We start from the raw sequence: 27,236 nt of genomic DNA on the forward strand, positions 1-27,236 counted from the left end.
TAGTGTGGATATCATGTGGTTTGAGCTACAGTAGCTACTCTTTCGAATTGGCCCACACAGTCCAGTTATCTCTTTTGTGAAGCACTTTTATAGATACTATCCACTGCATTCTGCAAACCTCCCACACAATGTGCAGTTTTATTTAGCCAGTAATTTGGCTCATGTTCAACCCACTCAAATCCATATGTGTGTACATTTTGCTCATCATATTAGCTGGAAATAAAATGATGTATGTGCTGTTCCAGATCCAGCAAAATATATATATATATATATATATATATATATATATATATAGCAATTGCTGTTTTGAATATGAGGTATATATTTGGTTTAAAAAAATACTGTCTGTATATCATCACTGGGATTGAAAGAAACATCAACCACATGGGGCTGCCACTAACTATTAACCTGTCAGTCATAATGTTATACCTAATTATACGTTTTTCATGATATTTAACCTTAAGGCTGAATGTCTGACCTGTTGTCTTTCTTCTCATCCTGTAGGACCCCTCCTTCTCGCTGCTGCTCCATGACAAACTGCAGGTGCCAAACAGCTCTCGGCGAGCGTGGAACGAGCGAGACAGCCGCTGTGACGTGTGTGCCACTCATCTCACCCAGCTCAAACAGGAAGCAGTGCGTCTGGTCCTCTCCCTCGACCAGTGGGATCTGTCGCCCACTTCATCACCTCCGGCTCTCATTGGACGATCTTTAGGAGGACCGGCCTTTTTCCCATCTTCTGTTTCGTCTGCTGCTGGATCTTCTCAGCCCTCGTATGCTTCCTCTCAGTCTCCCTCCCCGAGTCCTAATCATACCCCAACCCCAAGCCCCATTCATGGGCGTTCCTGCAGCCCCCCTGTGGGCCTGAACTCTCCCGGACTAGGTAACAGGTTGGGGTCCAAGCCCAGTTCACTAGGCCTCAGTGGAGGCGAGAGAAGAAGTGCCTCGCCCAGTTTAGGGAAGGCAGCCGGCCTTCAGCAGCAGCAGAGTGGAGTAAACAGCTCTGGATCTAATGGTGGTAATAGCAGTAATAATGGAAGTAGTGCAGCTCCACAGGCCCACCAGCCTCTGAACCGAAACAACGGAGGGGTCACACTCTACCCATATCAGGTGAGTGCAACATAGACATCAATTGTAAACACTAAATTCAAATCTCATTCATGCAACAATAATGTGTCATTTGGATATAATATGATGTAACACCCATTAAGAGTCTGCTCTAACTGTAAATCCAGTGACCTGAACCTAGAAAGTGCCCAACATTAGTGAGCCCCATTTCATATCATTAACATAGATGATCTAATTCTTCTTGAAAGAACATATATCTGACTTTAGCAAACTTCAAATGAAATTGCAATGAAAAGGGAGTTGTTTCTGTTGCTACAGTTTTGAGACAATGAGAGCAGTATAAAACCTGAGGATGGAGGGTGGTGAAGCGCCTGGGGTGATGGCGGTCCGGAGGCGAGTGGGGGACCTGAGTGCTGTGTGTGTGTCGGCATGCCTCTGTACACACATGCTCTACACATGTAATAATTCATACAGTAATAATTAGGACTCCTGGGATGGCATGTCACACAGCCCCAGTTCCCCTTCAGCCCTGCACTCCCCGCTCTCCTTGTACTTATGTTTTATTTCTATGTGTCTTTATGAGGCTGCTTTTTCACTGTAGCCTCCCCCATTACAGTGGATAAAGAATGTGTCTCTCCTCCTGCAGGTATCAGCACATGAAATCATACATTATATATGTCAGCATTGATTAAAAATAAGAATAATCCCTTGTTCTGTCCAGACATCGCAGCATTATCTCGAGAGCGTAACAAAGCCCAGGCAGAAGTCCAGGCAACCAAATCAGCAGCTGATTGGCAGCAGTTTTGTCATAAGCGCAATAAATGCGCTTCTACTGTTCATAAAGCCAAAGCATCTTACTATGTCAATACTTGAATGAATCACAGGGCAAACGGTTAAATCTTATAGCTAAATTCTGCTAATTCTTTACCAAATGAAATTATTAAGATTCAACTAGTCCGACTACTGAAAAATATATATTTGTAACGTGTTTAACCAGCACTTTATAAACTCATGTGTATAATGTCACATTTCAAACTGAAAGTATGCCTTTACTATGGAAAACTGCTTTTGTTCTCCCTTTGCATAAAGTAGGCCAGCAAAATTATTTGATTAACTTCCATCCAATCCCAACTATTTAATTTTTAATAGCTGTCAGTCTGGTTTTAGACCAGGAAAGTACTATCATAGTTGCTATTAATATGCTATTGCGTTGGTTAATCATGAAGAATGTGCTGCTGTTTTTGTTGATTTGTCAAAGGCCTTTGATTCTGTAGATCATTGTATTCTCTTTGATCGTCTGAATGCCATTGGGTTTGATACAAAATGATAAAAATGGTGTGCAGATTATCTCAGATATATAGCTCAAGATGTTTCTGCTGATGGCTTTATAGCTGGATTTTCTTTTTTATTAACAAAGGTGTTCCTCAAGGGACTGTCCTTGGACCATTTCTATTTACATCTACATAAACTCAATTGGTCATAATCTAAAACACGGTAGCATCCACTTGTATACAGATGATGCAATTCTATATGCTAGGGTGCCTTCTGCTGCATAAGTGATTCAAATTATTCAAGTGGATTTTCATTCTATCCAACAAAGTTGTGTTAATTTAAAATGAATAATTAATTAAAATAAAACAAAATGTATGCTGTTCCCCAAAAGACACTCTAGTGACAATAAAAGTGAATGTATTCTTACTCTCGATGGTAAAGTACCCTACTACAAATATTTGGGTTTGATGATAAACTCTCTTTCAAGAGCTGACATTAATCTTAAAGCCAGATTGTCATTCTTATTTAGAAATAAAAAGTGCATTGGTCATAGAAATCAATTAATCCAGGCTACATTTCTGTTTCTGCTGGATTTTGGTGATATAATTTATAGAAGCATTCTACAGCAGTAGAATGCATCGAACAGTCTCAAAACCTCTGAACTCAGTTTTTCATTAGCATTAAGGTTAATTACAGGAGAAGGATACAGAACTCACCACTGTGAATTCAACTCTAAAGTAGGATGTCAATCATTGGTTGCCAGAAAAGAACAGCACTGCCTTTTTTGTTTGTTTATAAGGCTCTTTTTGGCATTTTGCCTAATTATCTAATTATTTTTTATTTCACTAAACACAAGACAAGTATTCATCAATTGAAATTTCAAGACATTTTTAAACTACAGTCATATAGAGTTAACACAGAATTAAGAAAAACGCTTTCTGCTATTTTGCTCCCTGTTTTTGGAACAAAAAATGGAGACATTTAACAATTGTTAATTACATTAATTACATTATTTTTATGCCATTTTATGAATTCAAAGCTTTGGTTAAAAATGACCCACTATTCCAGTCCTCTTGCGTTGTATGATTTTATCCAATTTAGTATGTGTAAGTGTATTTTTATGTCAAATTTGATTAATTATTCTATTGAATGTTTTATTGTATCTGTATTTATAGTTTACCCTTTATTTAATTCCTGCTTTTAAAATAGTTTGTCTTTTGTGCTTGCATTAGCAGTCGAAAGGGTAGAAATAAACACTAAACAATGACAATGTTTAGCTGCTGCTAATTGATGAAAGAAGTCATTATAAACTAGTCTTATGTCAAATCCTTTTTCAATATTTTGTGTTCTGTAAAGGGGTTGTTTCTACCATTGACTTTGACAATAGTGATTTTTCAACAACAATGGAGAAAAATAGCACCGTAATAAATCACTTTCACTTAGACTCTCCCATGGGGTGAGCGGAGTTTAGCTAAAATAGAAATTGAGACATATAAAAAAGACTTGCATCAGAATATGTAGGTCAATTTATACAATAAAAGAAAATGTATTTGTTTTAGGGCTGCAAAAAGTTAATCAATTAATTGCAACTACCAGTAATGGATTATTGAAATAATTGTTAACTAATTTAGTAATCGAATAATCGCTAACTAGTCCATATATAGGTTCCAAAACATGCCATGAGCTGAGAAAAGATGTTTGGGACTCAAATGGAGCTCACAAGTCCCACCCACGGCAAAATTCACAGGTTCTCGAAGTAAATTTCTCATCTCATTTTTGCCATATAGATTTAGAAAAATTCAAATATTATGTTAAAAGACACAATGGAGGGTTAGCAGCTTTGTGGTAACTAATGTCTATACGCGGTTCTTTTCAGCCCAAGAAAAATGTGTTAATGACTTGGTGCTTCAGAAGTTTCAGAAACGGATTTTATAAATAAAATGCTCATTGTGCTACCACATAGAGAGAGCTTTCAAATTTACTTCTGGACCCAACCAGTGGGCGGTCACTGGTGAGCTCCATTGTAACACTCTTTTGTCCGTAAATGTGCTCCACCCGAATTCTCAAACGGCTTCACTTCAGCTTCATCCTGATAAAAACTTAAAAGTCTTTTCATCATTATAAACAATTAATTAATTAATCAAAATAATTTTCAATAGACTAATTGGTTTGCAAAATCATTGCTAGGTGAAGGTCTAATTTGTATCATTTTCAATACTTAATGATAGTAATTTGGTTGACTTTGAAACAAATATACTTCCACAATGTCACATGTAGGACAGTGCAGACAATGATGAAACCTTAGGTCAATGGGTTTGTGTCACATCTGAACAACACTGGTGTCCTTGATGTTTTAATGATGTCTTAATTTTAATAGCATTCTTAAGATGACAACAAATCAAACTAAATGAGATGATAATTAAAACATGACCTTTGTTCGGCACAACATAACTTTAGATAAAAAACTATACAGATTAAAAGGCAATGACGGGAGAGACAGGAGGGCCACATTGTGTGAAGCTATTGCCAACATAAAATGTTTTGCTCGGTCAGCTACACAGCAGGTGAGACTAGCCATGTTTTATATTTACTATAGATTTCTCCCTTTGAAAGTGTTGGGAAAAAAACAAGGATTTCAGAATAGCAGTGGAGAGGTTGCAGAGGACACAGATATTGAATTGAAATCATGTTACAACAATCTTTAAACGTTGCGCGCCTATATAGTTTCCAATCAGTATAAAATGTCCTGCTTTCTCTCACCATCTCTTTTGTGTAATGGTGGTATTGGACACTTGTTTGTTCTGCTTTTGTGATAAATGCCCACTCGCCTCCAGTGTGTCTGTTCCCATTCTGCAGTAGTAAGCAGTTAGATTGTTCTACAGATTGGATCTCCACTATTCCCATGATAACAGCACATGAGACCACACAGACAGAATGAGAGCGAGAGAGGAACATGTAGGTTGGAGCTCTCCACATTGGTCTAATACAGCTCTGCATCCTGCATTATCATCATACATGTAACTGAGATGGGGCTGTATGTCGCTTGATGGCATTTGTATTGAAATTAAGACGAGTTATGCAGCTTTTACCATTTTTGGAAGAGCTTTGGAAATAGATGTGCTGTCAAATTGTGAACAACTCTATGTGTTTCTGGGGAAATCTGAAATTGCATTCATCACAGTCAGACAGAAACAGACTCTGTCTCCAGACTTCAGTACGTGTCCCACATGAGAACTAATGCTGTGCTTTCACATTCTCTCCTCTTCTGCTCACTACGCCACATTTGTCTTGCTATTACCTAAGCCATGGTCTGTCCTGTTGCTATGACCTAATCTCCTCACTGGGACCATTAAAGCTTCATCTAATGATATTTCGCATAATTTATGGATATATCTGGAGATAGTAGGGCATGTTATTGTAGGTTGCATAGTGAGTGGGATGCATTAGATTCACAACAGTGAGTCTCGTTGTATTCTTTAGAGAATGCACGAGTCGATAGGTGATGCAATCATCAGCGATTTAGTTTATTTCCAAAACAGAATAGTAATTGTAGCCCTATGTTGCCCTATGTCTAAATTCTTTTATTATTATTTTTTTTTAATATCATATTTCCTTCCTTGTGACAATTCAAATTGTCACAAATATTGGATTTAAAATTGTTTATTCAAAAGGCACTAATTTCCGCTTAAACTTTAGTTTATTTCAAGTTTGCCAAATAACCTCACAGTGAGATTATTTTTGTGGACATAGTTTTGTGAACAAATATCTAACAATTGTTTAGGTGCACTGGTCTACTGCATTGAATAAGAATGGATGTAAATGCAGAGGGAATGTGGCCCATAAACCATATAGAGGCATCTCATTTCCGAAGGGTAATCTATCAAGGCGCTGGGTGCGTGCTCTGGACCCTCATAGCCCTCAGCTGTAAATATACGCTCAAGAAAGTGATTTACACAGACTCACGCACAGGTGCAGAGAGGTGTCGACCCACACGCACAAGGACACACAGACATGGACACAACAGACATCTGAGGGGACATGTACAGGCTCACATCATCACTTTATAGCAGCGCTGGGCTGTGATTTAGGAGCTGCAGTGTCTGGCTTCTGGCAGCCCATAAAGAACTTTAATCAATAATCCATATCCACTTTTCGAGTGCTTCAGATACAGACTCATTCAGGAGCTTTACCATGCGCTACATGGAGACTTCATATGAGCATATTCCTTTTGGCTTTTGCGAACAGTTGCTTTAAGAAGTGCACTTAAAAATCTATACCAAATAATTTGGCAAATCAGTTTATGCTTTATGAGCCAAATACTAAATGTGCTGTACTGAGATAGGGAAAATGCAATCCAACCTGGTCCATATTTATTCAGTGCTATTTTGACCTTGTCGTTCACCCTCATTATATAAGCACATTACAAAATAACTTTCCATATGCAGGGAGGTTATTGAGTTAATTGAGTATGAATGCAAAAAAATGGTGATTGGTCAAACGGAGAAACTGACAGTTTGTTGAGACTAAGGAAGTCAAGATTTGCCATTTGCTAAATCCCTGTGAACATAGTTTAATCTGCTTCTCTTGTTCTTTGTCAAGGCAACTGCTTTTGTGATTAAGTTACAAAAATTAACTTTGATTGAAATAGAAATAAATGTAATCAATTATTCACTTAATCAATAATCTTGATTATTCAGGTCACAATATAATTGTATGAACTAAAAATAATCATATCATAACCATATTTGAAGCTAAATTAAATCATTTTAATTGCATCTATATGTGCTTTTTATGTGACATTACGTCCATAAAGCTGGTCATATACTAGCACTGGTTCCCTGTTAAACAATGTGAGTTTAAGTGAATCTAGGGTTTCACTGTTGTTTGTAATCAGAAATAATAGTAACATTGTGATGTTTCTTCACACAATAATCATCATTCAAAATTCCTTTGCTGCTATTATGACCATAAAGTTCCTGTTACTGTGTTCTATAATATTCCATGTCTCTCTCAGATTTCCCAGGTGATCTCTGAGGCCTCCAGAGAAGACGGGACTGAAAGTTGCTCCAACACCAGCTCTCCTTCTCACACCAGCTCCTCACCGCACACAAACTCCCCCTCCCACACCTCCACTACATCTGCAGCTGCCTCCTTTTTCGCCAGGTAAAGGTCTTGTCTTAATATCAAACACAATTTACTTCTGTGTGTTCTTCTTGTGTATTGTCTAGAAGGTAACCTATGAAACTTTTTCAGTGCAGGGTTCGCTACCTGCTTGCATTTGTTTTGCTTTGCATGGAATGTTCCACAGTATTTCATGAAGCTTTAAACTCATGTTCAGGAGCATTATGAAAAAGAAAAAAAGCTTGACGAACATGCATTCTTAAAGTGAGTGTTACAGGTCAGATCTGCATTAAATCATTCTCTAAAGCATCTCCATGGAGACAACCAAGTGTCCAACCCTCCACTAGAAAAGTTACAAAGTGCACCTTTATTGTTAGTGTATTCCTTTTTTTGGAGTTGCCACAGCATATCCAGCGCAGTGGTTCACAAACTTTTTTCTTACTGCCGGATGTGACCACACTTATCCAGGCTTGGGACCAATAAAAGATTAACTGGATTTCCTTCTTCTTTCTGGTGTCACTAAAGCCAATCACTTTCTTTGTGGCATACAATGATTTGCATTTGGCCAAGTTTTTTTTTTTTAATGCATGGTACCTATGATTGATAGATACCATGAGCCATTGAAATACGAAAAATAAGCTATTACGTTGCAATCATTTTAAAAAAGGTTCCACATCATTTGCTTGTTTAATACCCCCAGTTTATGTTCTGTTTTATCTGTTTATTTTCTTGCGTGTTTACTTAAATCAATCCAGACTCCATACAGTGATGAGCTTTGCAATCAGATTCAAGGAAACATGCCAGACACAAAATAAATATTACACACCTAATATGGATGAATATTTAACGAAAAGCACAGCAAGCTTTAAATGAAGGTGTGAATTATTTATGGCTAACACAAGACTCAGTATGTCGCGCTGTCTGACTGATTGCCTAGTCATCCAATATAATGACACGCTTTAGGTCATGATGCCTTCCTCTTCTCTCCTCCGTTCTTTTGTTTATAATTCCTCAACCTCCGCCTTCTTCCACTGACATGTGTTGAAAGATAATGCTATATGTGTGCTTTAGTCACATGAATGACACTCTCCCAGGCACACTCGCTGCTGCTTATCTGTCAAAGTTCCCTGCTCCAGACGTAGCTCGTAAATTTAGGAATGCACAAATACTTCTCTGCCGGACGTCTGAACTGTCAAGTAACAAGGCCATTTTGAAGTCTGGTTCCACTGTCTTTTGTGGTTATTTATGAGCATTAATTAACCCTTTAAGTGTAAAAACATGTTTGGTTAATGGTGCAGGTGTCACTGGGTGGAGAAAGGCTGTGTGCATCCACTAACCAGCTGTCACTCATAGGCTCTCATTATGGCGAATGTGTTGAAGCCTTCCACTTTAATTGGCAAAAAGGGACCCGAAAAGTGTCACATTTTAGCCCTGGATAGTGTATGGTCCATTGGTATGGCACAAATGGGAATGTATGTTTGGGATCAATGGATGTAGTCGTGCACCGCCAGAAAATCCCATGACTGTTTCTGGTCCGAGCGTGGAGCGCATACAGATACTCTCATTATACTTCCTTTGTCCAAGATGTCTGCTTTCACCTGATCCTGTCGAAGTCTTCCCGGTCTCCCATTTACTCACCTTCATCTAATTTTCCCGCTGTGCCACAGTTGCCCTTATAACTTTACTTTTTAACTATAATTTCTATGGCTGACCTTTACTTTAAGTGGCTGGTGTGCGATTTATTTCATTACTTTCAATCTGTCTTTGAATAATGTCACTCACACACTTCATCTCCATCTTCATAGCCATTTACAGAAAATAATACATAATAGAGGGTCTCGCTTCCCAGATATTGCTCCTGTCAGATGTAGTATAGCCTTTGTCAGATTAAATATTCAGATTGATATTAAAGAGCTCATATAAATCGATAAAAGCAAAATTGTACAATATTAGGTGTAGTCCTAAGATGTAGAATGACGAATAATGCATTTTACCTGTAAAGTCCAGCTACACTTACTACGAATACTACCAGGTGCACGACACTTCTCCTCTTGGAATCCAATATTCATCCAGGAGTGGTCCAGGTTCAAAGGGAGTTTCTAAAAATCAAGTTGTTTCGATTTCCATCTCAAAGTAATTTTCAATTTGAAGGAAGTGGTTCAAAAAGATAGCTACAATTTCCTTCAGATTGAAAAATACTTTAGCGCTGCCAGTGGTGCAGTGGATAAGTGTGTTGCACTGCGGCGGTGTGGGTTTGATTCCAGCCCTCGACTATTTGCTGCGTGTCTATACCATGTCTAATATAGCTTTCAGGCCAGAGAGGGGAAAAAAATCCAGATAACGACCTTTGAGACCTTCCTACCAAGTATTGTTATAGCACATTTCATATCGTGCCTCCTTTTCAATGCACCATATCACCGTGACATTCCATAATTTCCGAAGGTTTCTCCACTGACCTTTTCTTTGCCTGATATCTGTGATGACTAATTTCTTCATTAGTACCAATCTGTCTTTTAATTTGTCCATTCCATTGTAGCTCTGCACCTACCCGTTACAGCCGAGGCCTCTGGGGACCGGCCTACAGGATAGAGACATGCTACGCACATTAAGCTCGTGTGTTGGTGCGGCTCGCCCTCAACGGGGGGGAAGGGAATTTCTATCAGTGTTGGAATTTTTTCTGCACGCTCTAAAAATTGAATCTTTGGGGATTTGGACTGGCGGTGTGCAGCTGGAGGTAGAGCAGAGAATGAATAGGCCTCTTGGGAAATGCTGAATTGGGAAGGCGTTGTTAGGGGAGAATAGGGATATCGGACTGGTTATCCACAGAGGAGCTGCTTCTGTTTACCATCAGCAACATGTCTTTACTTTAGGGAGAGGTATTGATAATTAGTGAGCAATGCCTGATTGATAGCTTAAATGAATAGTTAGTCAAACAAATTAGCATATGACCTATCCAGCTAAGACATTTGTTTTGTCAGTGGCATTTAATGAACATTAATTAACCAGGAAACATGGACATATTCGTACTATATATTTGACTTTGTGATACTTTGTATGTGAAGAAAATTGCAATGGATTTTGCAGTCTGATCTTTTTGGTTTGACCAGATTGGTGCCGTCCAAACATTATTTCAAGATGATGTTTTGGCAGCCATTATGTTACCAATTTTTAAAAGAAAATTACATTATGTACCATTGCAAGTCATTGCAAGTCAGAACAAATGTATTTTCTGTTTTACATAAAATACATTCAATACCCTGAGATTGCAAATGATTGGACAGTACTGTTTATAAGTCTCTAAAAGGCATTTCATTCACATTAGTTAAGGATCAGCCACCAGTAAATTAAGGGCTATATAATATTCATTATAAGTAAACATGGTTAATGAATCTAGTGTTAATAGTAATTTGAGGGTGTATCAGGCGTTTGCATAGACCCAACGTGCTTTTATTGTGTCTTTGTTAGCACAAGAATTGCGGATAAAGCAGGACAATTTCTCATAAATTCACCCCTTGAATGAACCATATAGAACATATAACTGAGATTGTGTTCGCTGACCCTCCACACACATGCACAGAATGTCCTTCTATCTCCCTCCACCGACAACTTCTTAAATACAATGTAATTAGCTCTTGGGGCAACAACACAGGCCTGAGACGGGGCTCATAAATCAGCTGTGTGCATTTTCATGTGATTCTTTGAACTCCAGACGTGTGAAAGTGGAAGATGTCGGGTTCGAGGACAGAAGCACAATGCAGCCTGCTTGTTACCGGGCGTTTTATCTGTGTGTGTCCCAGTGTTTTTTAACAAGAGGGAGACACATGGATGGACTGACTGATCAATACATGCACAGAAAGAAGAACGGCTGGGGAGATGGATGAGGATACTGTACGTGTGGAGGCCATGGTGGACGCTATAGGATACATGGGAAATAATGAGAGAATAATATTTGGGAATAGGTAATACCAAAAGTGTAGATTGTGGAGTTAGAGGGGCTAAACATAAGCTGCAAAGTGGATAATGACCACGGTAATAGAGACAGACATAGGGCAAAGGAGTAGATGGGTAGATGAGGTGACAGAGGAAGGACAGTTGGAGAGAGAGGTGATGAATGGAAAACAAGGGTCCTCCGCTTTAGGGTGAGATTGAAATAGATCCACTCTGGCCAAATCCCTGGCCACTTGTCATTAAACATCACCAATTACTGAGGCAGAGAGGGTGAGTGTACGTGTGCCGTGGTACGCTCGAGCAGTACCATAGATTAAACCAGTCAGCCCGAGGAGCGTTAAGAGAAAGCAGGCAGCGTTGAGAATCGAGGGGCCATTACAACAAATACAAATGAGATTTTATTGAAGGAGAGTGAGTAGTCGTGGAAAAACAATGACGTAATGGTGCAATTAATTCAATATGTCAGAAAATACGGTCTTCAAAAGGCTGTCTTCTGTGTATTCTTTGTGTGTTCCAAGCCCAGGTGAGAATTTACAACACACATAACATTTTTCTACAATGGACGTCATTTTGAAGACTTGGCGCCTTTCAAAGAGTAATTGTAATTGTTGTTTTTAATTGTCCTAATACTTCATTACTTGAAATCCGTGGATTGAGGGGTATGTGGACAGAATAAATCAGTCTAGTGTAAGAACAGGGGATGTTCCGGGACAGTTCTTGTGACTTCTCTTTTATCTTTTATTAACCATTGACTGTCACAAAATTGTCAATCTGTTGGTTAAATCGACAGTTTTGTGAGGCCCTGCGAGGGGACTGCAGTTGTGATTTTGGGTTCTACAAAAATAAATAGAATTGCTCTTTAATCATCATATTTAGAGTTATGCCATAGGCTAGATTAAGGTAGCATTCTGACTTTGTAATTGAATATTTCTTCATTTAAATTGAAAAATGTGTAATGGCTTTTAATCGCATTGGCAGCAGAATTTCCAGCTTAGTCCTGGATACAGTGTGGGAGCAATTAATGTTCTAGTGTAGACCACTCCAGACGCTCGCCCCCCACAGAGACCACAGAGAGGAAACCCTGACACAAATCTCCAGGGAGAACCTCTCTCTCTCTTACACAGTACAACGCTTCATCGTTCAACGGGTCACTGATCCCACATCTATGTCTCCCCCTTCTTAACAACTGCTCCTCACCCTTTCTCACCCCTCTATTCCCCCATTACTGTAACCTGCTGCAGTTAATTGAAAGCCAATGGTGTGAGAATATGGCTCTTTGACACAGAGTCTGTCGGTCTTTTCTCTCTTCTTCTTACCTTCAAATGCCATATAAATATATGTGAGCCTGGATGAGGGTAGAGTTTATTTTATGATATTGTTAGTGAGTCTGCCATGTGGTCCATTATTTTTAAGTGTGTCTGTTTGTGTGTTGTCTCCTTTAGCCATGGATTTCTTACAGATTGAGGGTTTACTGAACAAAACTTTATTAAGTGGAGATAAATAGAATTATATTGTATTGACGTGGCTTACATGCCCTGATTTTGCAGAGTTGTTAACACATGTGGTTGTAGTTTCAAAGAGAAGGAGAAACCGTATAATGAATGTAGAAGACTGTGAGTGGGATGGGCACCAGGGCCATACCTCAAGGGGACTGTGAGGTACCACAAAGAAGCACCTCACATTTGGACAGACTCTGCTCTCTGGAACTAAGTGTTGGTATAGTCTTCCTCTGACAATAAGATCAGAGATAATGTAAATGTACACTGTAAACTGTAGATGAAGGTTTTGTAATTGTCTTCAGTGTTGCGTGAGACAACAAATAGATAACATGTTTGCTTTACACTATGTCCTGATCAAATAAATAAATAGATATATGTATGAATGTAATTACTTCCTGGTGTAAACTTGACAGTTTTGCAGTGGTAAATATGAAATTGTTGGGTAGGCGCACACATTGCTTCAGCCTTTTGTACTGTTCAATAAATTAAATTTACCATCACTACCATGTAATGCACAGTATAATGTAGGCTAAATTCCTCACATAAACTAAACATAATATTGGTGAAAAGTCCTCAAAATGTTTCCCATAAATGAGAATATAAAGATAAGTAGCACTAATCTACAAGAATAATGAATGCATCATCTGTTTGTCCAATCTTTCAAATGCTTATGTTCTCTATCACTGACGTCTTCATCTTCTCCTTTGGTTTCAGAGCGGCCCAAAAGTTGAACCTCACTTCTAAGAAAAAGAAGCAGAAGACAGCGGCTGCAGCAGTTCCAGTGACATCATTAGCATCATGTGACCCGCACATTTTCCCCACTAATTTTAGCTCAGCCTTACTCATGGCACCTCCGCCCGCCCCGCCCTGCCTGCTCCGCGCCGCCAACAAGATCAAAGAAACCCCTGGACTCGGCAAGGTAAGCCCAGTTTGGTTTAACACTGAACTATAAACCCCTAACCCCTAACCTACCCAACTTAACCATATACTGTAGCTATCCCAAATTATATTTTTTATGGCCACCGGATGTGATGGCCTTGGCAACCGCGGAAAACCTCCACTCCATACGGCGTCTCTCTTGGCCCTGCTCACTAACCATCACATCACAAACATATATAACGATGGATCTGCTTTTTTAGCATAGAGTTGCCATATTGTTGAATGAAATCCATAAAGTTGAAAAGTAAAATAATAGTGGAGAGTTCATCACCTGCTTGTCGCTATGACGATCTCATCGCTTTGCTCTGCTCAAAACTCAACTTTTAACCACTGCCTTTGATCCTAACTGACCGCCTCTGCTTACTTTGTTCTTTTGTTTTGTTTTTTTCCTTGCTCTACATAAAGCGTCTTTGAGTTTGGTAAAAAGCGCTATATAAATTGTATCTATTGTTATTATCAATGCCAGGAATATTGTTTATTCATATGTTATGTTCATATGTTCATATGTTTAACGCCATACTATGGCGTTAAACATATGTGGAGACCAACAGGTGACTCCATTAGGCCAAGTTACTGGTCAGATTTGTGCAATCACAATAAGATTTTTTGCAAATGCAAAATAGATTTAGGTTTAATGCCATACAGTGGGACATTTCAGGCAAAGAAATAACATAATCAGATGCCACCTGCTGATTATATAATCATAATCAGCAAGTGGCATATCGTCTTCCAGAAAAGTTACACAGTGCACCTTTAAAGTAGTAGTCCAACAAATCTACCATCTTACTCAAAATAACAAAATAATACCAATAAATATTTGAAGACATGCATTGTCTTCTCTGCAGGACAAGCACTGTGTATTTTGACTTATTTGCCTCTACGTTTTTTTAAATGGGTAAATTCAAGATATAGTGCATTCTTCTGCTAATGAGTCGGATATTACCCTCTGGATTTGCTGAAAGCCAAAAAGCGTCGAAACAGGAGTGGGTAAATATTGGGTTGAGTGATTGGATTAATAAACCGTGCGGACACCTCCATGAATGATAATATTGATCCATGACTGACTCTCTAGTTTGTGACGAGAGTTGATGCGATAAGTTATCTTGGCTTAGATTGACACAGACCTGCAAAGGGCTCCACACAGTCGACTGAAATATATTCATCATGACCTTGGCCGATTTATCTAAGTGTGAGAATGCCCCCGACATCTACCTGCCATACTGAAATTTTGCCTAATGGTTGCCAGGGTAACACGCTTCAGCCTGACAAAAGTCATTTGTCACCGTTGCCAGTGGCTGATGAAACGTGTGGGCATGTGTGTGTTGGGCACATGGGGGGGTTCAGGCTCCTCAAGTGTGTGCAATATTGATCGTCCATGTAATGAGTTTTCAGTGCCCCCTCCTCCGCGCCGACTGAGAGCCTCCCCAAGTCTCACTGTATTTGTCTTGCTGCTGCAGCTTGTAGTATGGAGAATCAACTTACAATACTATTATTAAAGCTCCATTCACACATACAGCCTTACCTGGGAAGTTACCTTGCATTTTGCCAGAGCAGGGTCATGTGTGAATGAAGCCACAGCTGGTTTCCCTGCATTTGTGATCTGATCATGTCCTTGGTAAAATGACTAATGCAAGGAATATGTGTGAATAAAGCCACTGCTTGTTTCTTTGGGTACAGGCTTGATTCTAGAGATTCTAGAGATGTTTTTTTTTTTTTAATCAATCAATGTATATATACTTGATGTCACACTTAACAGTCCATTAATGCTGCACATTGATGTAGTGAATGGAAAGAGCCAAATGTCAGGTTAGATGTGATCAGAGCAGACCTAAGAATGTTCTGGGACTGAGGCACGTGTGAATGTGGGTCAGAGCTGAGTGTTCCGGCAATGTGCATCCGGCAATTTAATGTAAACGATGGGAACTCAATTCTAAACTTAACAAGATAAAGACTTACTAATGTTTGACTTTAGCAGTAAACTGTGACAAATAGTCTGATTTTTTAAAGTCAAATTTGGTCTGCAATTTATCACCCATTCACAAGCCCATCCTACCAAGCACAAATTATGGTTTTGTTGATTCCCTATGTTCTCATTTACAATCTCTTCGAATATGATTTGAATAACGTTTCACACCTGCTCATCAAAGTGTCTTGTAAAAATGTTATTTCACAGTTGCATTTTATTACACTATACACACACAAATCTGCATACAATAAAACACACAATCCAATCCTCCACAGTAACACAAGCACACGGCCGCTCAAATGACTGTGGTGACATTTCTCCAGTGAAAATGTCACCTGCAGTGGGGGTCGACTCCCCACAGGAACGCCATTTGCACACACTCCAGCATACAGTCCCACACAGACACATTCAACGGATTATTGCAAAACCGTGACATATGTGAAGTGACAAAGCCCCTGGTCCATCTACAATACATCCTGTAAAGTACACAGGCTTACCGGTGTTAATATGACACAAAACAGATTGAGACGTCACGTTTTAAAGCCAGGGGAAATCAGTCGGTACAGGGCAAATGGGCTGCTGTTTGTGTGGAGGGATTTCAAATTAAATAGAAATCGCTGTAAGGATCAATCCGAGTGATATGTGTACCTTAGATTGCCCCAAGTTATTCCTGCCCTTGTCAGATGTTGTCGGGCCCCTTCTGTCTTTAATCACATCAGCCAGTGTGGAGCCACCAGCCAGATCACGGATGGCAAGAAGTCGAAGCATATCAGTCAAGGAAATTAGGCTTTGGACGTCACTATGTACAAACAATGAAGAGACATTCCAGGAACGCCTTATAGGGAATGGGATACGCTTGGAAAATTAAACCCACTCAGAACAAGTTGCAGTTGATTTATATTCTATATGTCCTTCCTATTGCAGCCAGTCACATCCAATGGGACGAGATCAGGTTTGAAAATAGAGACTCTCCAGCTATAGGCAAAAATGAATCCACGACTGAACCGCTCTCGCCCCGGGGTACATAACAACATAATTCCGTTGTTGCAGCTGTGGCCATGAAATTGAAAACGGTTCGTAATCACAATTTTTTGAAATATGCACAACTTAAAACTGAGATTTTTCACTGTGCTTGTCTTGATATAACCTGTCACAATCACTATGTTGAAGTGCACAGCAGGAAAACTTGATAACGGGCCTAGTCCAATTCTTCAAAATGCCTGTAAACCCAGGAACTGCTATTGAGGGGTCTCGATTCCGAAGTCTGTGTGTAGTTGTAGTCCTGCTGCAATAAAGAGAAGAAGCAGATTAGGAGAGACATTCAGGTAGGAAACAGCCACGAAAATGTTTTAGACCAGCAGCGATGACAAACTACGGTTCCTCCGCCGCGGACTGGCAATTGTTGCTTTGGTTTGGTCCGCTGCGTTAAAGTGAAAGTGAAAACTGCTTGAGCTTCAATGTGTTTTTGCACAGTTCTTAGCATTACTGAAAATATAATGCTCATCTTAAATGCACTGTCACTTATCTATGTTTGCTAAATGTGTGGTTAAATATGTGATCACTGTTTTTAATTACAGCCACAAAGTGGTGGTGCTAATGCTAAATTACTAGATGTCCCAAAATATTCCCACTATTCAGTTGGGTCAAGGGTTGTCCGACTTGTTTTTGGTGACGATGAATTGAGTTTGGTTGTTTAGCACACTTTGAGTTCTCATTTAAATTTAGTAAATATCAACAAAATGGGGGCTAGAGTCAAATAGACTGAAGCTGCGGCATCTAAAATATTAGCATTTTCAAGCCAAATAAAGTCAGTTTACTGTATAATAATTGCTGAATCTTTTTTTTTATTTATCGCAGCTCGATGTTTCTTATTGTGTTGTTCCATTCTTCTCTTTTCTCAATGACAGTAAAGGAATTTGGGTGTCTCAGCCTTTTCATCTCCTGCCAAGCATTTTTCACATGCAGACCCAGATTGGGACTTGACCTTGGGGGAGCAGAATGATACTATGACAGCTAATCAATTTTTAATAGCTACTAGGATGGGTCTCAGGCCACAAGCTGTTTGTGCCCATGTCATGAGCAGGCTGTCTGTGTCTAGCTTCTAAATGAGTCTCTGCTATGGGAATGCAAGCCTCTGTTCCTCCATGGCTTGAAGCTGTTATAGAAAAGTGCTGTAGATTGGGGATACAAGAACAAATGTAACAATAAATACAAAACACTTAGTCATTCTTCTGTTTCCTACTGTAGTGTACAGATAACCGAATTGTCAAACGACGGGTCTAAATTAAAGTAGCAAAATAAAAGCTACTAAGTTATAATGGAAAGGTAAGGTAAGTATTTTTTTTATTTTTTTATTGTGGTTTGGTCAAAAACAAAACAAAAGGTGCTCAACATTCAAGCACAAAACTAAATTTGAGATACATTAATGTTTTTTGACCAGGTGTAGGCAGAAGCCAAGGCTTATTGTGCCTACCCTTCTCTCAAACGCTCAACATTGGTGGACATTTTATAGTTCACAAGCCACAGTTCATCGAAAAAAACAACACTACATAATACTGGACAGTCTGCTCACAAGTATCCTCCCCAAGCATTCAAGGTATTATAACAAAGCTGCATTTTCATTCTGCTAAATATTTTTCTATGATTGTTTCCTTAAAGATCCTTTTAAACAGAAATAAAGAAATGGCATTTTTTAATTCATCGCAACAAACAATGTTCCCTCAGCGTGGTTCTCACATAAGGTCTGTCAAATATACACGTTCCCCTTAAATTATATTTACTTTCCCTCTGGGTAAACTTTATCCTCAATGATGTAGGGACTTGATTACATTTAACTAAATACATAAATTTAGCAGTATACAGGTCTACCAAATCATACAATTTTAAAAGCTTAGATTGAATGAACAAAGGGTGACTCGGCGAATTATGAGATGCATGATTGATCAGTCTAATGGCCTTTTTTTGTAGAATGAAAATTGGTTTTGTTCTAGTTTTGTATGTGTTTCCCCAGATCTCAATACCATATGTTAAATATGGAGTAATGAGAGAACAGTAAAGTAAATATAAGGCATTTTTGTTCAAAATATACTGCAATTTGTATAAAATTGCAATAGTTTTTGACACTTTTTTCAGTACATTTTGTATATGTGTTTTCCATGAAATTTTGCAATCTATGATCACTCCAAGAAACTTAATATAATTGACTCTTTCAATTTCATAACTATTTAGTTTGATTTTGATATCATTATCTACATGTTTGTTACTGAATACCATAAATTTTGTTTTATTTAAGTTCAATGATAATTTATTTAATGCAAACCAGTTGTTTAGTTTATGCAGTTCTCTCTCCATCACCTTCACCAACTCACTAAGATTATGACCCGAGCAGTAAACTGTGGTATCGTCTGCAAACAAGATAAAATTAAGAACATCAGATACTTTTTGGATATCATTAATATATAATAAAAATAATTTTGGGCCCAAAACAGAGCCTTGTGGCACCCCACAACTAATTTGCTGACAACTAGACTCTGCTCCCTTCAGATGAACATATTGGAATCGATCCGATAAGTAATTATTTAACCAAGAATTTGCTTTTCCCCTAAAGCCATATTTTTCCAATTTTTGTAGTAAAATTGTGTGGTCAATTGTATCAAATGCTTTCTGTAAATCCAAAAATAAACCTATTGTATGGAGTTTTTGATCTAATGATTGGGAAATATTTTCAACCAGATTAACAACTGCCATCGTTGTGGACCTGTGTGCTCTAAAACCAAACTGATACTCATTTAATATATTGTTAACTTCAACATAGTTATCTAATCTTTTAACAATTTATCTAATATTTTTGAAAATTGTGAAAGTAAAGAAATGGGTCGATAATTACAAGTATGGAAAGGTAAGATAAGTATGGAAAGGTAAGATAAGTATGGAAAGGTAAGATAAGTATGGAAAGGTAAGATAAGTATGGAAAGGTAAGGTAAGTATGGAAAGGTAAGATCCAATGTGTGTTTTTTACGTAGGTTCTCCACAATTGTCCGATATAGCCTGTTGCGTTTCACAGAGCGTAGTTTAATAGGCAGTTTGTAATTTGTGATGTGAATGTTTTCCATCTACTACGGCGAGTATATTTCTGACAATAGACTTTTGTTCATCGCTCATCTGTGTGTCATCTGCGATAAGCTCATGGACTTAAAAATACTGTGAACTCAGCCGGAGTGAATGAATCAGATAAAATTAGAATTGATCGTGGAAGTGAACTTGCTATTCCCATAAGACATTTGGGTCTAATTCTGTGCACATGTGCTTTCACCAGTGTGTGCCCCACTGCAGTCAGCGGGAGCCAATTAGAGCTCTGCTTCAGCCTGTTATTGATTTTCTGGCCAATAGTGTAAAGCACTGCAGAGAGGAAGTGCAGAGTGGTCTTCAGGCATGTTTGCTGGTCTTAAGGTAAATGCCTTTGCACAAATTGGCTAACATCTTCATCGTGTTCTGTGTATTTGAGGTTAAGTTAATAAAAAACACATAGAGAATCTAAAAAAAAATCAAACATAGTCTGACTCGTAAATAATTTGTTTAAGTTTTCTCTCTTTTTCTGCAGTCAGTTTGAGCAGTTCACCATCTTTATCTTGAAGTGTGAACTGCAAAAAGTATGCGAATAATAAGACTAGCGTTTGGTGGTTTTGCTTGAATATGTTATGAATAAGAAGAAGCAGAAGCAGCATTATTTGTTTGAATGAAAGGAAAGATGAATTGTGTGTGTGTCTTTGTAAGATAACAGGACAGGTATTCTGTTTATATAAAACTAATCAACAAGTAGCATTTGCATAGTTTGTAAAGAACAAACATTCTTCCTGAGAAGCATTAATTTGTTGCATAACTCAGTGTGGACAGAGAAGATGGTTTGGATGGTTTGGATGGTTTGGATGGTTTGGATGGTGGGATTGTGAGAATAGACTGTTTGAAAGACGTCAAGGTTAGTCCAGCCTGGTAGAAAGTCCCAAGGAAGAGAAAGACAACATTTGTAGACCACCTTAGAATTATGTCACAAATACAGATTGAGTGCCTTCATAACATTATGGAAGATTCACATATTTTTAAAGAATATTGCAAATTGTCCACAAATGTAGTATATGTAGTATGATTATTTTTTTAGAGATAGCTTACAAACAAAGAAAAAAACTTTAATTAGTTAGTTAATTAATTAATTAATTTTGTTTATTTATGCTGCTGACAGAGAAGCCCCCTTAGCTTCATGTAATCCAGCTCAGTGTAAAACTGTAGTCTGATTATAATGCTGTGGGCAAAGATCCTGATTGTTTTCTGAGAACCACTTGAGGTTGTTTCACTATTATTTAATTGTAGCATTGATTACAAATTGCATATATTTTAATTTGTCCCAGATTTCCCCTTGAAGCAAGACTCTTTCCTGCTGTGCTGCTGTGCTCTTTGTATAAGCCATCTCTCAGGCTGTGACCTTAGACACTGGTTGATTCCCAGAGGAACTAGGCTTTGGACCGTCTCAGGATGTTGTTATTTTAAGTGTTAGCTAAATGGTTCATAATTAGGACTGAAGATCTGCACTCACTCAAAGAGGCCTATATTACCAATCCAAGTGTTCTACAGAAATATAGTATCATGAGGGTCTAGTGATGTGTATGTAACATTATGTTGAAGTGTTTTTTGATAATGCACATGTGAGGACACTTAGGTCTCACATTTTCAGTGTGAAGAGGAAATGAGCTCTCGGGGGGGAGGACTTTATGAGTTACGTCTTGTAAAGTGTGCCACAGTAAAATCCTTACCTCAGGCTCTTCTGATGTGATGGGCTCTTTATTGAGGTCAGGAAGGGTCATCACCCTGACTCCAAATGTTTAAGACTCTATCTACCTGTGAGGGGCTCTCCTGTCGCTTGGGGACTGAAGCTTTACATTTTAATATACCGTAGGTTATGTTGAAAAATATATGTATTTGTTGAGTAATTGTAGTTAATGTAATGCCTCCTAATGACACTTGAATAGTATCCTATGCAACTTTATGAGGAGTACATATTTATTGCGCACAGGTGGCATCTGCTAGTTTCACACACCAACTTCATACTGTCCAGTGATGCATTACAGCAATAAAAGTACAGGGTAAAATGCCATGCTATTGCGAAGGGTTTTTATTGGCTTTCAACATGATCAAAGACAGGTTACCATGAGGTCAGTAGTACTTTCATGAAAAATAAAACACAGATTTAAAACGATTTTCATCTAGTTCAAAGTAGAACGCAGAAACGTACAAATAAAAAATATACAGTTGGGAAATTTTGCACAAATAGGCAGTAGTAGAACGTGTTTGTATTATGTTTATATTTGTACTTTAAGTACATTTGACTCATTAAGACATTTTTAAAGGGATACGTAAGTAGTTACTTAAAGCTGGAGAAACTGATTTTCACACCGTGAAACTGGAAGTAGGTTTTTGTAAATCTATGTAACGTGTCTCTAGCTCTTACAGACCCTTTGGCACATTATTAATATTCACATACATTTTTCTGGATGTATGTACAGTTTTAGAATTGCTTTTTTCAGCTGTTGAAGTGAAAATGGGATGGACCACACAAGTGCAGCCAATCAGAGCGCTGCTTTTGGCTTTTACCTCATGGTTGATGAAACAATGTTATACTTTATTATTAGATGCAGACAATGCACAGTGGTCTCATTTTTGTCACAAAGTACTGCTTTGCGAGAGACTCTTTATAATCTCACAAAATTTACTCAAAAAATAACAAAAAATATTTTGTGTCTGTACTTTTACTTAAATAATTGAGTACTTCTGCAAATAGACATGTCTTAACTTAACAAAAATATAATGTATTTTATTGTTGTTGTGTTTATCAGTGTATTCCATATTAGGAATTTGTTTGCAAGCAGTCTTCTTTTTCTTATGCTCAAGCTCTAGTTAAGGGAGCTGTGGGGTTTGGAGTATTGTGTATAATCCCAAGGTGATGTGTAAATGCTATGGTGCTGAAAGGAAGAACACTTCAGACAGCTCTTCTTGTGTTTTTTAGTTGTATGAAATTTCAATTGTGATGATAACTTATGTTAAAGTAAACACAATTGAAATAAAGAATAATAAATAAATAAAACTTTCCTAAATCTGTCAAAACTATAGCACATATTGTAAAACTATTCACTTCAGTGATAAAACAGTTCAGAATGTTTTGTTATACTTGTGATCGGTGTTTGACTTGTTGATCACTGTGTTTTAGGTTCGGCAAAAAGTGTTTTGTAGTTTTGATTATAGAGTTAAGGCTTGTATAAGGTGGTGCCAGTATAAGCAGTATGTTTGATCCCAAAGTGGAAACTTTTAGAATTTGTGCCAAAATGTAGACAGTAGTGTAAAAGCCATTGAAAAAAACGCAAGCGCCATCCCTTTAGGACCTCCATAATTAAATCAAATGCATTTTGATAACATATTATATGCAAATATTGCCTATTTGTGCATGGTTGGGGTCCTTACAATAACGATAATATTAATCTTTATAAATTCTAACTATCAGAGATGTCAGACATGATAATGAAGTTACTTTAAATCACAAATACAAAAATCAGAATTCGCATAAGACATACAAAGTATTAAATGCCCTGTGTCATCTTCTGTTGTAGCCTCATTGTCAACTTCGAAGCACTAAAGTAAACTAGTTAATTATAAAAGGTGTTTTTTTTATTGGAATGACACAGCGTTTCCTCGCCTTGTATATCAAGGGAAACAACAGCTTGAGATTGAAGTAGGTGAAAATGAAGAGCAACAAGACAAGAGCTAAAACAGGATCTTGACAGTTTTGATGTGCGGCACTGAGCTCAGCGTGCTAAAGGTTTCAAGGGAGAGAGAGGAGGATTTAGGCTGAAGAGAAGTGAGTCAACTAGAGTGACAGTTATAGAAATAGAGGGAGGAGAAGAAGTCAAGCTGAATTAGTGAAACGACAAGCTCAAAATCACAAAAAATTCTGTAATTTTTGCAAAAAATTCTGTAATTTTTGCAAAAAATTAAGTAATTTTCGCAAAAAATTATGTAATTTTCACACAAAAAATATGTAAGTTTCACAAAGAATAATGTCATTTGGTGGCAATAAATAAAAATACCAAAAAAATAAATAGATATATAAATAAACACAATGATAACAAACAAATCACTTTTTGTTATCTTACCTCCAGGTAAAGGTGATGGTCCGTGTGTGTCCGGTGTCCCAGTCGGACGAATCCAGCTCCTTCCTCAAAGTCAACCCCAGTAAGAAGCAAATCACCATCATGGACCCAGCGGCCAATCAAACTGCGAGTACGGCTTCGCAAAAAAGACCCTCAGCCAATCAGGTTCCTCCGAAGATGTTCACGTTTGATGCAGCTTTCCCTCCTGATGCCTCACAGGTAAGTTTGGACTTAAACTACACTTGATTAAAGAGTGCAGCCATTAGAGCTTTATTTCATCTTTTGTGACTAAATAGATTGACTCTAGTTATAATAGAAAATGAGACTGGATGGATTTCATTGTTGATTTAATGTTCCTATTTATTCGGTCACTATTGTTCACAATTATTTTTACTTTGCCTAAAATGTTTCACAGTTCCACATTGAATGTATCTATCAAGAATGTATTCCATTATGGGTGCTTTATGTTCAAAAATACTTACTTAATAAAACATGCATTCTTACTGTCGCCTGTCCACAGATCTGACCTGTACCTCTGCCAGGTGGTGCCATCTGCTTGTCTCCAAGAAGATTAAAAAAGTCATTCTGTGGAATATTCAAGGCAATGCTATAATATTTCCGTGGAGACAAGCAGGTGGCAAATCTTCCACCAGTTATGTGGTTGTCTTTTTCTCCATTTTTCTTTTTTTTTATGTGTGTGTGACTGGTTTATGCTCAAATATATTTCATGAGTCCCAGTCTAATGTGGTAATTTATTATAGAATAATCCCAAATCTCTTATTTCAACACATTCCTGTCCACACCCCATGTAGTACAATAATTGAGTACAAATATGAATAACAGACTGTTGCCAAAGGACAGTGTTGTGCTGATGATGAACATGAGTGATGCTTTTCTCTCTGTTGCTAGGCGGAGGTGTGTGCGGGAACGGTTGCCGAGGTGATTCAGTCTGTAGTGAATGGAGCAGATGGCTGTGTCTTCTGCTTTGGACACTCCAAGCTGGGTAACACACATTTCCCTGTCTCCTTTACGTACACATACACTTGAACACACAGTCTTTGGCCGCACTGTCTCTCAACTATCGGCGGGAAAAAGAGGGAGGATTAGTGTCTGCCGGAGCTCAAAGCCGGCTCCGCTTGCTCACACTGTGTTTCTGGCCTCCTTTCTGTTGCTGTAATCCTTCTGAAGCTGCTTTTAGAGGAGACAACTTGAAAAGGGTCAAGATGAATACAGAGACACAGGGGCAAAGACACAAATTTGCTGTGAATTTGCATACAATAACAGCCCTTGATGCTTGCGGCTTGTGATCTTCTTTTATGCAAGGACAAATATACAGCGGATGCAGTTTTTATACAGGAATCGTTATAGCTGCATCTTATGTAATACCTAATCGATTTGGGGATCAAAGAAAGGATTTACTGTGACAACCAAATTGAGGTTTAAACAAAAGAGCAGAGTCAACTTTGATCAAATACATATTTTACATAATGTAAAATTAAATGTAATAACAATGCCCAGGTGTGAGAAATTCACCTCCTGAACAAAAAATGTACCAAACATACTTACGATATCATGTTTCGAGTCATGGATCCAACCAAAATAGACAATGCAGTATATCTACTCATAGATGCACTTCTTTACAAACAGATCAAACCAAGTGGATTATTGTGCACTCTCTCATATTTTTTTAATCAAAAGCATTGGATCCAATAAACCAACAGATGTCTTTTAATGACTATTGCTATCCTGTGTGTTGAACCAGCATGTCTCCTACGTTACAGATTAGATTCAGGTTGATATCCAGCATGTTCACACATTTTAATGCAGGTGGCAAATATTGACACAACAAGCTGATGATACACAGTACATGTACACAGTACACAGTAATTCACACTGTGTACACACACACACACACACACACAGCATTAGTGTATAATTGTTAACAATGTGTCCATCATCCATAGTAGTTATTTAACTCTTTTAACGCTTTGGCATGATGACGATGATGATTGTAAATGCAAGTTTGCACATTCAATTACCCTGATTGATACAGGTATTGAGGTTCTGACCTTGTTCCAAAGGGGGACCATGCCGCCAAATCCAATGAGATCACTTTTGGATGAGGCTGACCCAGGGCTATGAGGCATAATGAGGTTGCATTATAGACGCATTATCTTTTTTTCTAATTAAAATCAGAGACATTAAGCATTTGTCTTTGCACCGTGGTCTTGGGCTAAATGTGACTTACATAGACAAATGATGATGGCTTCAAATGATTTTAAAATGAATCGATTTAATAGACTTAAGCTGTATAATTGAATTCCAGGCTTTGATCAGTGCACCATTGATCAGTTATGAACAATTCAATGGCTCATCATCTCACTACAGTGTGTCACTATGTGTGTCTATGAACTGTTCATTATATCATCCTTTTATGTTTTAAAGTGGAAGTTTGGCAACAAGTTTATATAAAAAAAGGAAGATGTTGTTTATTTTAGGATAAATGTGATCACTTGAAGTTGCTTTAAATATAAGTGCTGAAAACCTATGCCTCATGCATTTTTCTTCAGGTTGGTTGTGAGAGAATTGGAGTTTTAACTTGGGATATGGCAATGGCAAGTTTTTGTCAGGATTAAGACATTGCTGAAGATGACCCTTCACTTAAATCTGTTCACTATGTGCAGTTAGATTCACCAGGTTCAACAACACTTAAGTTGCAAGAACAGATTTCATCCAAAAATATAATAATTATAGTTGATAGAGCAGTTTGATACCCTGTCATTTTCTTTTGTCATGAAGGATACGCTCAGGGAAACGGTAAGAGAAGAATGGGAAATTAGAGCGTAGCAGAGAAATGCCTCCCACTATTGAACAAATCACACACAGTTGTCTCATTTGAATCACACCAGATATTTGATGTTCGCACGTTTTACAAGCTTTGAGCAGGAGGGATTGTTTTGAAGTATTAGATATGGCTTTATTTAGTTTGTTGGCGTCTATGCTCTTCATAGCAATTATTGTGGGGGGCCTCAGAAGCACTGCAGGGAGATTTATTTTATTCTATTATCATTATTTTATTATTATTACCTTATTTTCATTTTTATCTTTTTTTATTTTTTTTTATTTCCATTTTATTTTATTTCCCCCCCCTCCATGCCCTATTAAGATAGGTGAGGAGTTTTTGCTAAGAGTTTTTTGTTTTTGTTCATAAAAGTTCTATTAAGAGTGTGTTTT

The 27,236-nt window shown here is 38.0% G+C and overlaps 1 protein-coding gene across 3 annotated transcripts in view; it reads left to right on the forward strand.

The window, feature by feature from the left end:
- kif26ba (kinesin family member 26Ba) overlaps positions 1-27,236 on the forward strand; it is a 73,532-nt gene that overhangs the window by 31,934 nt on the left and 14,362 nt on the right. For all 3 annotated transcript variants that reach the window (XM_072465609.1, XM_072465610.1, XM_072465611.1), the window contains exons 3-7: positions 505-1,107; positions 7,352-7,500; positions 13,620-13,824; positions 24,012-24,221; positions 24,912-25,005. In XM_072465609.1, coding sequence (XP_072321710.1) covers positions 505-1,107; positions 7,352-7,500; positions 13,620-13,824; positions 24,012-24,221; positions 24,912-25,005 — 1,261 coding nt within the window. The remainder of the gene's footprint in view (positions 1-504; positions 1,108-7,351; positions 7,501-13,619; positions 13,825-24,011; positions 24,222-24,911; positions 25,006-27,236) is intronic.

This window comes from Eucyclogobius newberryi, unplaced genomic scaffold (assembly GCF_026437365.1).
Source record: "Eucyclogobius newberryi isolate DKJ021-1_F unplaced genomic scaffold, fEucNew1.0.hap1 SCAF_5, whole genome shotgun sequence".
In the NCBI taxonomy this organism is placed as follows: Eukaryota; Metazoa; Chordata; class Actinopteri; order Gobiiformes; family Gobiidae; genus Eucyclogobius; species Eucyclogobius newberryi.